Source organism: Choloepus didactylus, chromosome 10 (genome assembly GCF_015220235.1).
Source record: "Choloepus didactylus isolate mChoDid1 chromosome 10, mChoDid1.pri, whole genome shotgun sequence".
Lineage (NCBI taxonomy): Eukaryota > Metazoa > Chordata > Mammalia > Pilosa > Megalonychidae > Choloepus > Choloepus didactylus.
Window position 1 is genome coordinate 113954439 of NC_051316.1, and position 16223 is coordinate 113970661.

At 42.7% G+C, this 16223-nt stretch overlaps 1 protein-coding gene across 5 annotated transcripts in view; it reads left to right on the top strand.

The window, feature by feature from the left end:
- EPB41L4B (erythrocyte membrane protein band 4.1 like 4B) overlaps positions 1-16223 on the top strand; it is a 149672-nt gene that overhangs the window by 25534 nt on the left and 107915 nt on the right. For all 5 annotated transcript variants that reach the window (XM_037797899.1, XM_037797901.1, XM_037797900.1 and 2 more), the window contains exon 2: positions 15395-15499. In XM_037797899.1, coding sequence (XP_037653827.1) covers positions 15395-15499 — 105 coding nt within the window. The remainder of the gene's footprint in view (positions 1-15394; positions 15500-16223) is intronic.

Here is a 16223-nt window from a genome sequence, read left to right on the forward strand (position 1 = left end):
CATTTATTATAACTCAAAGATTCTATTGATTGAATTGGGGCAGGGCTCACCTGGGAGATTCTTCTGCTTCTCATGGCATCAGCTAAGGTCACTCATACGGAGGATCAGGGATAACTGGGAATCTGGGCTCAGCTGGGACAGTTGACTGGAATGTCTGCTGGTAGCCTCTTCGGCATAGCCATCTCAGTTGGACTCTGTGTGGTGGCTGGCTCTTCCTCCAGAGCAAGCCTTCCAGGAGAACTCTGGCCTCACCTTAGAAAGCACAAAGCATCACTGATACCACATTTTATTCAGTGTTTCCGGACTGCAGGGAGAAAGACATAAGACTTGTTCCGGTTTGCTAATGCTGCCATTAAGCAAAATACCAGAAATGGTTTGGCTTTTATAAAGGTGGTTTGTTTGGTTACAAAATTACAATCTTAAGACCATAATAGTGTCCAAGCTGAGGCATCAACAATTGGGTACCTTCGCTGAAGGATGGCCAGTGGCATCTGGAAAACCTCTGTTACCTGGGAAAGCACATGGCTGATGTCTGCTGATCCCAAGTTGTGTTTCAGCTCCTCTCTCAGCTCCTGTGCATTCTTCAAAATGTTGCTCTTGGGGCGTTTGTCCTCTCTTAGCTTCTCTGGAGCAAAGTTTCAGCAAAAGTCTGCTTTCAAAGGCTGTCTCTCTTGGCTGCAGTAGCGAGCTCCTTCTGTCTTTAAGGTCTTTATAGGACTCCAGTGATTATATCAAGACTGAATGGGCGGGGCCACACCTCCATGGAAATAATTCAATCAGAGTTATCACCTACAGTTGGGTGGGTCACATCTCCATGGAAACAACTTAATCCAAAAACTCCAACCTAATCAACACTAATACCTCTCCCCCCACAAGATTTCATTAAAGAACATGGCATTTTGGGGGACATAATACATCCAAACCAGAACAAGACCCTGTCTCTTGATAAGAAGAATGTCAGAGAACTTGTGTTTGTAAGGGCCACAGTTTAACAGCGTAACAAAATTAATACCTAGGTACTTGTCACTGGGATCTTTTAAGTCCCCATGTACTTGCTTTTCTTTTGAGGTAAGATGGGGGCCCCTGCAGGGGGAAGACACTCCCTTAGAGGTCATCCAGGGCATTCTCCTGCCCCTGTTCCCGCATTCTCCAGGGACTTGAGTACTCAGTTGGGCACAGAGCACTGTGACAGAATGCATGACTCACCCATCTAATAAGAAAAGCACGATGGAGAGGCTCCCATTCCACAACTCTTAAGGGGAACTTGTCCAGTGGACCTCTGTGATAGGAAGATTGTCTGATCCATTGTTAATGTCCTTGTCAGCAGGGACAGCGTATTGGACAATGCCTGATAGTGGCGCCAAAAAATGAAAAAAGTATTCAACACAGGCTGTTTTGATGTTTCTCCTTGAGAGCGGCAGACTTGATGTTCAGAGGGTTGGGTGAAACCAGTTCTCGAAGCAGCCAGACTCAAGTAGCTTCAGGTATCCCAACTTCACTCAGCATCTTGAGGAATAAATGGGAAGCCTATCCCTTAAACTAACTCTTGAATCTCTTGGGTCAGGCATGCTTGGAAGGAGCCGCAGGTAGGCAGAAATTGAGGTCACCAGCAGATGCTAGGTAGTCCACGATGACTAAAGAAGGTTCACAGAACGTGGACAGTGAGGTCATTTAATCCTCACAGCAGGCCTGTGCAGGAGGGGCTGTTGACGAATCAAATGAGAGCCTTGAATCTCTGCGGAGAGATAATATAGCTTGGCCCGAAAGTGGTTTATCAAACAGGAACAGAGGCTGATCAATAGTAAATCAATAATGGCATGCAGAGTCTCAGTGTTTTAAATTTCTCTCTCCTTCCCACTGTGATTGTGTTCTGTAGTCTCAGGATTAAATCAAAAGCTGCCTCTCCAGGCCTCTCTGAGCACACCGAGAGCCCCTGGCCTTTGGTTTGTGGAGAACACTAGCTTTTGGAGAAACTCATCAGTGATGCCTCCTTTCACTGACTAGCACTCGAGATGACAGTGACTTTTCTTCTAAGATGGTTCTTATGTCCTTGTTGATCAAAATTAAGGGCAGTTGTTTTCATTGCTTCCTCTGATTTCTAAGAGATTGCAAGCCAGGCAAGTCAGGAAATTAATAAGATGTTCTCTGCATTTAACAGAATTGACTTTGCAGGAGCTGTCCAGACTGTTGATGTCCTCCCCACCCTCCCACGTCACGGCTTTGGTGTTGGTTTGTGAGCAAAGAATCTACTTTCCACTCTGCTGCAACTTTCCTACTCCTCCAGACAAAATGGGAATCTTCCTCCCCATGTGAGATCTGTTTGTGTTGGATCCTGTGGTCTTGAATCCCAGCTGTAGCCAAAACCATGTATGAAGTAGGCTCTTTGTATTTGGGTATTCAATTGGGGTTAAAAAATATTTCTTGAGTATAGGGCATGTTGTATATGCTCGAAGCCAGAGAGGTGGATGAGATGACTAGAGAAGTGGTGGGATGAGATAGAAAGAACTTTGTCCTAAGAATCAGAAGGCTGAGTTCCAATTCTGGTTCTGCCATTTATAAGCAACATGTACTTGATCTGGGCCTCAGTTTCATTCTCTGCAAAATGGGGTTACAGTGCCTTTGTAAACAATGAAGCACTCTTTGTCTGGAAGGTGAAATTTAGAGGCTGGAAATAATTTATGAGCCTTTTGTCCACCAGATTATGGACATTTCTACCTGGTCCAACACAAACAGATCTCATGGTGGAGAGGAAGATTCCCGTTTTGCTGGAGGCAGGTCAATGTGTTCTAGTCAATATGTTCTAGTTTTGAGTCACCAAATCTTGATGGTGGGTGAGGTGGTGTTTTTCACTCATGATAAAGTTCAAGGTAACTTTTTTTTTGGTAATTTCGGATATTCATGTTTACATTGTTCTGGAGGAAACAGTTTATATTTGTTTGCAGTGACTTGGCAGTGTTGGCAGTGGGGACAGAGACCCCTGGGCCACCTAGGAGATACGTGTGTGTTATAATAGAGGGGTGGTTTGCTACCAGGACTCATAGGAAGCTGGTAACTAATCATGAAATGAGCACTTCCTAGAAACAGCTGAAGCAGGCACCTTCAGGGGAAGTCAGCTGATGATAACAGGTGGCACTCTGGCACAGCTGTTTAAACCTGGTTTGCAAGAGCTTGGAAAGGAAGGAACTGATCTCTAAAGACCAGCATGGGTTTACTGAAATCCCCAAACCAGACTAGCTTCATTTTTTCTTTAAATAGAATTACTAGACTCTCTAGATCTTGGGCCTCCCATACCTCAATTTTTATTAGGTGTTTGGCAAAAAGCACATCATGCTATACCTGTGGACAAGTAGGAGAAATATGGTTTGGTGAAAGTAATAAGGATTCCTTTGTATAGAACACCACAGTCTATATAGTGCATGCTCATTTGCTTTCTTGCTCTTTTATTACAGTGACTTAGCGAGATTGATGGGGCAGATAAGTGTACCCCATTTCATAAATGAAGAAGCTGAGGCTCATGGGAGATAACTTGCCTAAGGTCATATTGCTAGAAAAGTGGCAGAGCTGAGTTTCCATACCTACGTTTCTGTTTTTTAAAAGCCCCAAGGCGCCGTTCCACAGGGTTCAGCTGTGAGCTTCATAACGGGTTGAGGCCATTGGGCAGTGCCTTTCGTGAGGTATCACGGTACTAAGAAATGACATCACCATCACCCCACAGGCCTGCTTCGCAGATCTCCCACATCATGTGAAATGAATCAGTAACTGATAGACAGTTATTGGGGATAACAGACTGGAACTCCTAATGCTCTCAATTGGATGGAATCATGAGCCAATTTAAATAAGATGATATTTGACTGGAACAAATACGTAAGCCTGCACTCAGGTTTAGAAACCATCACCATCAGTACTTTGCTTGTTTTAACTGATATATAGAAATCCAGAACCTGATGCCATTTTGTTGTAAAGGGCATAAAGTTATTGTTAACCATAAAGATAGGCCATTATATCAGTCAGCATCCTCAAGAGAAACAACCAACAGGGTGTGTATATGTGTGTGTGTGAAGAGATTCATTGAAAGGAATTGGCTTACACAATTGTGGGAACTGGCAAATCCAAATTCATAGGGCAGGCTGGAGGCTGGAAATTCCAGTAAGAATGGTGTTGGATTCTTGAGTCTGAATTCTGTAGGCAGGAAACTCAGAACAGAGTGGAGGGTGCAGTCTTGAGGCTAAATTCCTTCTGATTTCTGGAACCTTCAGTCCTTGCTGTTAAGACTTCCAACTGATTGGATGATGCCCACCCACATTATAGAGGGTCATCTCCTTTACTTAAGGTCAAGTGATTACAGATGCTAATCCTATCTATTAAATACCTCCACAGTAACGTCCAACCCAATGTTTGACAAAACAACTAGACACCATAACCTAGCCAATTGACATGTAAAATTAACAGCCACCATGTGGTATGATATCCCAGACACAGCATCACAGTTTGCACTGGAACAGACATGGTGTCCGGAAAGGGTGGATGCAGTACCAGGGTTCTGTCCCCGGGTCCTGGCCAACTACAAAGAATTTCCAGCAGAGATGGACCAGGGAGATCAGATCTCTGAAAAGCAGGTTGTTTAAAGACTGTTGTGGGAACCTGGGATTCTCTTAATTCACCCCAGCATTTATGGTTATTGAGCCCCAGAATTGCAGATGGCAGAGAAGCAAAGAGGAATGTGGACAGGATTCTACAACAAGAAGTTGAATGAAGATTGTTGGCCATGGAGATTATTTTGCTGTAGGTGGCAGTAGGAATGGGGACATGGGAGGAGAGCATCTTAGACAAAAGAACTGATAGAAGCAAAGCCGTGGAGGCAAGACCTGCTGTGTATATTGCAATCTATGGAACAAATGCAGCAGCATGTTCCATGGTTTGACTGGAGCTCACGGTATATGTAGGGCCCTAGGGGGAGATGAAACTTGAGTGTTGGGTTGGGCAGTGTTGATTGTGTAGCGTCCCCTGACACCAAGATGAGGAGCCTACCTGTCATTCTCTGATGGATGCTTTTTGATCAGAGAAGTGACTGAGGTAAGGGCTGTGTTGTGTGAAGACCATTCTGGCAAACATGAGGAGAAGACTGGTGATGGATGGTGTTCCGGTTTGCTAATGCTGCCATTATACAAAATATCAGAAATGGATTGACTTTTATAAAGGGGGTTATTTGGCTACAGAGTTACAGTCTTAAAGCCATTAAGTGTCCAAGGTAAGGCATCGACAGTAGGATTCCTCCACTAAAGGATAGCCAATGGCATCCAGAAAACCTCTGTTATCTTTGAAGGCATGTGGCTGGCGTCTGCTTGCTTCCAGGTTGCGTTTCAAAATGGCATTCAACTTTCAACGGCTGTCTTCAAAATGTCTCTGTAAGCTGCAGCTCCTAGTTCCTTCTGTTACTAATCAAGGCCCACGCTGAATGGGCAGGACCACACCTCCATGGAAACATTCAATCAGAGGCCACACCCTAACCAAAGGTGTCACTCACAGTTGAGTGGGTCACATCTCCATGGAAACAGTCAGAAGGTTCCAACCTAATCAACGCTAATACCTCTGCCCCTACAAGACTGCATTAAAGAATATGGCTTTTTCTGGGGGGACATAGTATATACAAACTGGCACAGATGGAGATGCTGGAGTTGATGGGACCGTTCAGGAGGATGTGGCTGTAGTCTGGGCACGACATGATGTGGCCTGAACCTTGATGGAGATGGAAAGGAAGGCCTTTCTGAAGACAGGTGCCAGAGGGACATAGTATTTGATGGACACAGAGCAGGTGGACAGAGGAGGGCCACAGGGGCCTGCAAGGAGGTGGCGCCTGCAATCACTTTCACTGCTTAGATGCCGTGCTTTTCCATTTAGTTCACAGCTAGAATGTATATGCTCGGCTGGTACACTCACACACAGCTTATCTCTCCCTTTCACACCTACCTGTGAGACCTGCCCTGTTATGCTATTGAGATTAGTGAGCTCTGGATGGGTTGCTTCTATTTAGGACCAGAGTTGTCTGATTACGTTGCACTTGGATCAGGTTGCAGTAAGACATTGCCAGTTGCATCTTATCTAAGAGGGTCAGGATAGTTAATTTATTTGGGGGGCAGTTAAGACATCAGCTGTCCAGCAGTCTCCCTTATCAGGAGCATGGCCAGGAACCAATAAGCGAGCAAAAAAGGAATTTCTGTCTGGCTGGCAAAGATATCACCATGTCCCTACCTTTCCCTGCTGGCCGCCTGTCCCTGTCTTCAGTTGGCAACTTTCTAGCCTTATTTTACCCCTGATTTTAATGAGCTTGGTTATTTTTAGCTCATGTCAGATCAGGGGGTAAAGAAAGGAGCTGCTACAGAGAGAAATAATTGATTCACAACCACTAGTTGCTGGTCCTTGTGAAAAGCGATGCATTGAATGTGACAACGTGGATGAACCTTGAGGACATTAGGTTGCGTGAAATACGTCAGACACAAAAGGACAAATATTGAGTGACTTCACTGATAGGAACTAATTATAATATGTAAACACATAGATATAAAATATAGAATATAAGCTACCAGGTTCTAAAATGAGGCTAAAAAATGGGGAGCAGTTGCTTAATATGTGCAGAATGTAGGTCGAACGTAAACATTTGGAAATGGATCAGGTGATGGAAGCATGTTATTGTGAGATGAATTAATGATGCTGAATGGTGTGTGAATGTGGTGGAAAGGGGAAGTTTAGTCACTAGAAGGAAAATTGGAAGTTAAAACATGGTGTGCCGGTTTGAAACTGTTATAGACCCCAGAAGAACCATGATCTTTTAATCCAATCTTGTTGGATAGAAACTTTTGGTTGTTTCCATGGAGATGTGATGTACCCAACTGTGAGTGAGACCTTTGATTAAATTATTTCCATGGAGGTGTGGGCCCCACCCATTCACGGTGGGTCTTGATTAGTTCACTGCAGTACTTAAGAGAGCTTAAGAGCCAATACAGATGCCAATGCTTGGAGGTGCAGAAAGAAAGACGTTTGAAGACGCTAAGCTAAGAGATAAAGCCCAGAGTTTGCCCCAGAGAAGCTAAGAGAAGACCCCTGACACTTAGAGAGAAATGCCCTGGGCGAACAAGCAGTGATGCACAGGAGCTGAGAGAGAGAAACTAAGAGAGGCAGAATTCCAGAGACATTTTGGAGAAAGCCATTTTGAAACACAACCCAGAAGCAAAGGACCAGCAGATGCCAGCCACGTGCCTTCCCAGCTGACAGAGGTGTTCCTTCAGTGAAGGTATTCTCTTGCTGAGGCCTTAGTTTGGACACTTTTATGGCCTTAGAACTATAAATCTGTACCCTAATAAATCCCTTTTATAAAATCCATTCCATTTGTGGTATTTTGCATAACGGCAGCTTTAGCAAACCGGAACACATGAGAATGTATAACACAGTGATTCTTGTGGTGGAAGATGACTGTGATTAACCGTACAGATATAAAAACTTTCTTTCATGAACTAGACAAATGTATGACACTATTATAAGGAGTTATTAATAGAGGGGTGTATGGGGAAAATGTACCTATTACAAACTATGGACTAAAGTTAACAGTAATATTTTAATACTCCATCAGCAGTAACAAATATACGACCCCCATACTATGAATCAACAATAGTGGGGGATGAGGGGTATGGAAAAATTTGGGTTTTTTTTTTTCTTTTTCTTTCTTTCTGGAGTAATGAAAATGTTCTAAAATTGATCACGGTGGTGAATGCACGGCTATGTGATGATACTGTGAGTCATTGATGGTATGCTTAGGGTGGTTTGTATGTTGCGTGAATATATCTTAATAAAATTGCATTAAAGAAAAAAAAGTAATGCATTGAGATGGGAGGCAGAAAAACTAGGAAATGTGGATGATGTTAGAGCTCAAGGGGAAAGCCTCTAGGGCCCACTGTGTTTAGGGCCAGGTACATATTTCAAAGTAGAAGGAGCATAATTGGATCCAGAATGGTGATCCTGACATAGTAAGAAGAATCTAGATCTTTAGATCCAGTACTTTCTGCTTAAGAAGGGAGGGATGTGAGTAGTATTGCTACATATGTGGATTTGGATCTCAAGCTGTTTTGGAACACTTTGCTTCCCAAGAAATACTTGTTCAGTGAGGGCTTTCTGGAGTGACTCTCCTTCCAAGCACACTTTGAAACCCCATTTAGACTGGTGGCTGGCACTTGATAAGTAATCAACATATATTTGTCAAATGAAGTGAGTGAGTGAATGAATGAATGACTCCATCACAGAGGGGAAACCTAGTTAACAATAAGGTACATTAAAATTTATCTCCTCTGGTAACCACTAGTCAGGGCTTCACATATAGCAACAAAATTGTATTTAGGTAAATGACTTCTGGAGTTCAGTTGGATTCCTTTGGTGCTTGTTCATGTAATACTTAATTTGAAAATATTTTAATGAGTGTATCCTCATTTTTAAGCCTGCCATTTGTTTAGTATTACCAGCCTGTTGCCCATGCTTTAGCTAGCCCATCCAGAAGATCTGTTTCTTAGCCCCAGACATCCATGCAACAAACACACACTTTTGGTGTGCCTGCTGTCTGCCACTATGCTTTGGTGCTGGAGGAAGGGGAGGTGGGTACTGAGAAGAGCACAGCTGGTCCTGCCCTCGGGGAGCACTCAGCCTGAAATGGAAGGAAGACAGGACCACAGGCAGCTGCAGTGTGCAGTGTGATCATATGTCTGTAATAAAGGCATATGCCTGCTTGTGGGGTCACCAAGGAGGGAACACTTCCTTCTCAGGGGTGGGACAGGGGAGGCAGAGCTTGGGGTGTTTCTGAAGGAGGGAGTATGGGCTAAGCCTGAGATGTCAATTTGTGGGCTTCTAGGGTTCGCCCTGTGTGGGATGTCCTGGCTGGCGTGCAGGTGAATGTTATCTGGTGCCTTCTTAGTGTTTTTTGTTTGAACTTTTTATTGTAGTAATGGGTGTGCATGAATTACGTTCACAGTATTGTGCTAACATCACCACCATCCCCTGCTTAGTTTTGAGACAAGACTCGCTGAGCACTAGAGAACGAGGTGGTGGTCAAGTGCCCTGGCGTCGACTCTCATGTCTTCTTTCCACCCCCTCCCTAGTGAGCCACTGGGACCTCCATTCCAGCCCTCACAATTTTACCAGCTTCTTTGGGGAGCTGAAAAGGGTCATTGGAGATTCTCTCTTCCAGCAGAAGAGATTGTGGAGCGTGCTTGGAGTATGTGTGTGCGTCTGGAGGGTGGTGTGTGTGTTTACAGACTTGTTAAGAACAAGGACCGTAGGTGGGTCAAGAAGATATTTCCTACTTGCTTTCACCCCTGGGGCCAGCCTGCCACCTCCATGTTCAGCTCAGTGAAGGACTTAATGGAAAAGCAGGATTTGGAATGGCCTAGACGGAAGATTAGACTGACCCCCTCATTTTAGATGCGTGGAACTGTGATATTTCAGCTCATGTTCTGTGAATAGGAGGATTACATACCAGGATGGTAAGCCATGGACCCAAAGAGACCCAGAAAGGGAGCGAGTTGAGTTGAGTTGGGTGCTCCTAATATTCGGGGGACGTGTTGGATTTGCAGCTGCAGGGGGTCTGGAGTGGCAACGTGGATTTGGGAAATGATTTGCAGTTAGTTAGGGACAGTTCTCAGCCTAGAGCACAGGTCACCTGCTTCTTCCAAGCCCAGTGCTGTCTGCCACATCCTGCTGCTAAAGCTTTACTCTGACTAGTTCTGACCCTCCAGGAATCCTGCTAATGAAGCATTGGAACCCTTAGTTGTTGCATAGGGAAAAAATACATCAGGAGGACGGATTTTATGGGCAACGAGGAAGAGTGCAAGAATGGTGATTTTTTAAAAAATTGTATTCATTGCCTGACAACTGCCAGAAAATCAACGTTAGAGAAACCCTGGGGAAAGAAAACCATCCACAGGTTCTCCACCCTAACACAGCTATTTTTAGTTTTTGCAGATACCCTGTTTTTATCAAGCAGTCCATGTATAACACGCATATTTTTGAGTAGCTGAAATCATACCTTACTTAAGCCTTTGCAGTCAGTTTACTTAACATTGTCATAAAGCTTTGCCATGTTTCTCTCTTCATAATTATCTTTTACAGTGGCCAAACAGTATTCTATAGTATTCTGTGCCCTGCAGTTGGGAGTTTAGGTCATTTCTTTTTTCCCCACTCTTTTTGTTCTCTAGCAGAGAATGCTATAGCAGACCCCACTGCCTGTTGGATTGTTGCCTTCAGAGGAATATTTCCAGGAAAAGAAGAGTCTGAAGGCTGTAATCCAATGATATTATTTTGTTTAAAAATTTCTTTTTTTTTTTTTTTTTTTAATTAGAGGGGTGGGTAGTCTTACAGAAAAATCATGCGGGAAGTACAGAGTTCCCCTTTACCCTCTCCTCACAGTCACAGTTTTCCCTATTAACACTTTTCAGTAGTGTGGTACCTTTGTTACATTTGATGAAATAATATTATAATTATAATGTTAACTATAGGCAACAGTTTACATTAGAGTTCATTCTTTGTGTTGTACGGTTCTATGGTTTTTAAGATTTTTTATTCCGGTAACGCATTTAACCTAGAACTTCCCATTTTAGCCACTTTCAAATTTGGAATTCAGTGGTGTTAATTATATTCACAATGCTGTGCAACCATCACCACCTTCCATTCCATCTATTACCAAAACCTTTCCGTCACCCCAAACAGAAACTCTGTACCCATTAAGCCTTAATTCCCCGTTCCCTACCTCCACCCCAGCCCCTGGTAAACTGTATTCCAGTTTCTGACTCTTAATTGCATGTTCTAATTATTTCAAATAAGTGAGACCATACAGTATCTGTCCTTTTGTGTCTGGTTTATTTCACTCAACATTCTATCCTCAGGGTTCACCCGTGTTGTCACTTGTATCAAAATCACGTTCCTTTTTACGGCTGAAAAATATTCCATTGTATGTATATACTACGTTTTGTTTATCCGTTGATCGGTTGGTGGACATCTGGGTTGCTTCCGTCTTTTGGCAATTGTGATAATGCCGCTATGAACATCGGTGTGTGTAGTTTGTTTTTTTTTAATCTGTTGTTGTTGTTATGTGTAACACAAATCCACAAGTAACCCAAATGCACAGCTTCACGAATTACTAGAAGGCAGATGCCCTTGAACCACCAACCCAGGTCAGGGGATAGAACCAGCCAGTCCAGAACCCCTCTGTGTCCCTCCCAGTCAACCCTGTCGTTCTCACCAAGAGCATCGGCCACCCTGATTCTATCATAGTCCGTACGCTTTAAAAAGAGTTATCACTCAGTGTGCACTTCCCTAGGTATTGCAGTTTAGTTTAACCTATTTTGTTGTTTTTAATGTCTTTTAAATCTCTTAAAAATCTGTACTCCCCTCCACCCACCCCCCCGCCTCTGCCGCCTTCTTTTTCCTGTATTCTGTTTGTTGAAGAAACTGGATTGTTTGCCCTGAGAAGTTTCTAGACCCACAGGCCGGACCTTGATGCTTGTCCTGTAAATTGGCAGTTGGGTCTAGAAATTGAATCAGACCCAACTTGATTTTTTTGGTGGGGGAGGTGAAGATGGGAGCGAGTTCTGTCATAGGTGATTGTGTGTTCCTCATCGGAAGGTACATAAAGACTGACTATCTTTCTGTGATGTTAGCGGCCACTGGTGCCCAGTGCCTAGAGCCTTGCATTCCTTAGGGCTTGCAAAATGTTGATATTGCAGTTCTGTTATTCTTTCTTCATTCATCTATTGGACTACTCCTGTAAAGAAAAACTTCACTCATCTCCTGTTTTTTGTTTTTTTTTTAACAGCTTTATTGAGATATAATTCACCTACCACACATTTCACCCATTTAAAGTGTGTAATTCAGTAGCTTTTAGTACATTCACCGAGTTGTGCATTTATTACCACAGTCAATTTTAGAACATTTCTGTTACTTTCAAAGGAAACACCATCCCTTAGCTTTCAGCCTCCTGTCCACCAGCCCCCACAGCCCTATGCAACCACTAATCTACTTTCTGTCTCTATAGATTTACCTATTCTGGACAGTTCATGTAAATGGACTCATGCAACTTGTGGTCCTTCGTGACTTGCATCTTTCACTTTGCATGTGTGTGTGTGTGTGTGTGTGTGTGTGTGTATAATATTTTTTTTTGCCAGGTGCTCCACAGGCTACATTTTATTCTGAGTTTTGTTTGAGTGTTGCTGAATTCCTCAACTTCAAATTAACCCCAAAGAGAATTTTATTTTACAAAAATAAACCTACCAAATTTTCAAGGAATTTAACTTAGTTAAATTGACACTGTTAAGATGGCAACACACCCTGAACTAGTCTGCAAAGTCAATACCATCTCTATGAGAACCCCCGTTGACTTCTTTGCAAAAATGGGCAAACTGATTTTGAAATCCATATGGAATTGCAAGGGCCCAGAATAACCAAAACAATTCATTTGAGGCTCCTTGCAATTCCATATGATTTTGAGGATCATCCTTTACATTTCTGCAAAAGAGGCTGCTGGAATTTTGACAGGCATTGCATTGAATTGGCAGACTGCTTTAGGCAGTGTTGACATCTAAACAACACTGAGTCTTCCAGTCCATGAACACGGGATGTCTTTCCATTTATTTAGGTCTTCTTTAATTCCTTTCAGTAATCTTTTGTAGTTTTCAGTGTACAGATCTTTCACTTTGGTTAAATTTATTCCTAGGTATTTTATTATTTTAGATGCTATTGTAAATGGAGTTTTTTTTTTTTTTTTTTTTTCATATTGTTCATTACTGGTGTATAGAAACCTAACTGACTGCTATGTGTTTACCGTGTATCCTGAAACTTTGCTGAATTCATTTATTAGTTCGAGTAGCTTTTGTGTGGATTCTTTGGGATTTTCTGTATATAGGATCCTATCATCTGGGATTGGAGATAATCTGACTTCTTCCTTTCCAATTTGGATGCCTTTTATTTCTTTTTCTTGTCTTATTGCACCAGCCAGAACTTGCAGTACAATGTTGAATAACAGTGGTGACAGAGGGCATCCTTGTCTTGTTCCTGATCTTAGGGGTAAAGCTTTCATTCACCATTGAGCATATTTATTTGCTCATACCATGGAGTAAGATATTGTGGATTTTCATAAATGTCCTTTATCATGTTGAGAAAGTTCCCTTCTATTCTTAGTTATCTGAGTGTTTTTTTTAATCATGAAATGATGTTGGATTGTGTCAGATGCCATTTCTTCATCAATTGAGATCATCATATGTTTTTTTCCCTTCATTGTTTTAATGTGTATTACATTGATGGATTTTCTTATGTTGAACCAGCCTTGCATTCCTGGAGGATTTTTTGCATCTGTATTCATAAGGGATCTTGGTCTGTAGTTCTATTTTCTTTTGCTTCCTTTATATGGCTTTGGTACCAGGTTAATGCTGGCTTCATAGAATGAGTTAGGAATAATCCCTTCTCGTGTATTTTTTTGGAAGAGTTTGAGAAGGATTTGGTGTCATATCTAAGAAGCCATTGCCTAATCCAAGGTCATAAAGATTAACACCTATATTCTAAGAGTTTTATAGTTTTAGCACTTATATTTAGGTCTTTGATCCATTCTGAGTTAACTTTTGTATATGGTGCTACCTACTCTTTGGTTAACTCTTGCTGTAGTTGAAGGCAGGATAAATGCTTGATTTTTTTCCCTTTATCAGTTTTCATAATAAGGACTTGGTACCAAGTCATCCTATGAAGTCAGCTTTTTTTTTCCTTTCTCATTATGAACACTTGTATTTAAACATTTGTGTTTGGATCTACCAGCAGTGATGTAGTTTTTTGTCAGAGAATTAGGTCCGTGTTCTACTTGAGTGAGTGCTGAGAAGCTCTTTCATGTGTCAGTGACTTTGGTTTCTCATTTGCGATCCCATTTGGGCCTCCCAAGGAGCAACGAGGTGAGCAGGTATCATCAGGCCCTCTTTTACAGGGGCAGGAATGAAGCACAGAGAGGAGAAGTGACCTGCTCAAGGCCACACTGCTGAGATTTGGCACATCCCGGACTTGACTCTTGTCTCTCTCATTCCCCTCCTGAGCCCGTGGCCCCTTGCACAGACCACACAGTCATACCCCTGGAGTGGTCCCGGAATTTGGGTTTGAGTCCTGAGTCCATCACCTTTGACCGAGCAGGTCTCAGGGCTTTCCTGGGTCCTGGTTACCTGCTCTATCAAGTCCATAGCCTGAAAGAGCCAGTTCCAAACGCTGAGCTGGTTTCCTAAAGTGGCCTGCATCTATGGAAAAGTTTGGGAGAAGGAGTCCAGGTTTCACTCTGCAGGAGTGGGGTTCATCGCCCCTTTCTTTGAGTGCCTGGTTTTCACAACGCTTACTGTCATATGGAGATGTTCTTCCAAATAGCGTTCTTATTTTTTATAATTCAATTCAGTTTTATTGAAATATGTTCACATACCATGCAGTCATCCATGGTGTACAATCAGCTGTTCACAGTACCATCATATAGTTATGCATTCATCACCCCAAACTGTTTTTGAGTATTTTCCTTATACCAGAAAAAATCAGAATAAGAACAAAGAATAAAAGTAAAGAACACCCAGAACACCCCTTCCCACCCTATTCTTCTATTTAGTTTTTATCCCCATTTTTCTACTCGTCCATCCATATACTAGATAAAGGGAGCGTGATTCACAAGGTTTTCACAATCACACTATACAACTGTCTTCAGGAGTCAGGGCTACTGGGTTGGAGTTTGATAGTTTCAGTTATTTACTTCTAGCTCTTCAATACATTAAAACCTAAAATCGGTTATCTATATAGTGTGTAAGAATGTCCACCAGAGTGACCTCTTGACTCCATTTGGAATCTCTCAGCCACTGAAAGTTTATTTCGTTTCATTTTGCATCCCCTTTTTGGTCAAGAAGATGTTCTCAAACCCACGATGATGGGTCCAGATTCATCCCTGGGAGTCGTATCCTGCATTGCCAGGGAGATTTACACCCCTGGGAGTCAGGTCCCATATAGGGAGGAGGGCAGTGAGATCACCTGCTGAGGTGGCTTAGCTAGAGAGAGGCCATATCTGAGCAACAAAGAGGTACTCTGGGGGAGACTGTTAGGCATAATTATACAAATAGCATTCTTTTTGAAAGGTGAGACTAGAAAGGGCTAACAGTGGTTATCTGGGTTTTAACTGTGTACCATTTGAATTTCTTTAATCATGAGTTTGCATTACACTGAAATAGAACTAATTAAATTTTTTTAAATGTGTGTACTGTGCATTTATGTGAATGTAATATACATAGAGAAGTGATTTTTTAAAAAAATCTTCCCACTAGTCTCACCTTAAATTTTCCTGCACCAAATTGTCTTCCAGAAACATGCCAAAGGCCAGGACTTGTTTGATCAGATTGTGTACCACTTGGACCTCGTGGAAACAGATTACTTCGGCCTCCAGTTCCTTGACTCTGCCCAGGTTGCGGTATGTGTTGCTTTGTTTCATTTTGGGCACAGATTGGCTTTTCATGCTAATTGCAGATCCACAGTTGCTAGAAATTGGTAGAAACAGATAGGATTAAAACTGCAATATTGTTCCAGTAATGAGATTTGGGATCACGGTGATGGTGCCGTGTGAAATGTATCCATGATGCCTGGAGGGTACTCCCCCGTCCCCATCCCGAGGTGGCCGATAATGGGGAGAGGGGAAGAGAAGGAAGCACTTCTGTCACTCAGGGGATGCACTCGGGGAACATTTCAAAGCAGAGGGATACTTTATGGGCACATTACCAGAGTAGGTAGAAAGACGAAGAAATAGCATTATAGCAATTCTTTTAATGGTGCTGCTGCTTTTATTTTTAATCAGGAGAAGAGGCTGTGCCACTTTCTTCTCGTGGAGTCTTGCTGGGTGTGGAGAGCGGGTGCTGTGAATCCAGCTGAATCCCAGCCAAGCTTAGTGGGGTGGGGAGAGCTGGCGCAGGTCTTGGCATTGCACGAGAACCATCCCGCAGGCTCCAGAAGGTTGTGTGAGGTCAGCAAAGACTCCACTTGCCTTGCCTGAGACAGGACCATTCACTTTGGAGATGCCAGAGTGTGTGGATTTGAGGCAGCTCAGAACCACTCCTGTGTGTGTGTGTGTGTAATAAGATACTTTTATTATAGAAAATCTCAAACACACACAAAAAATAGGATTCATCTCCTAGCTTCAA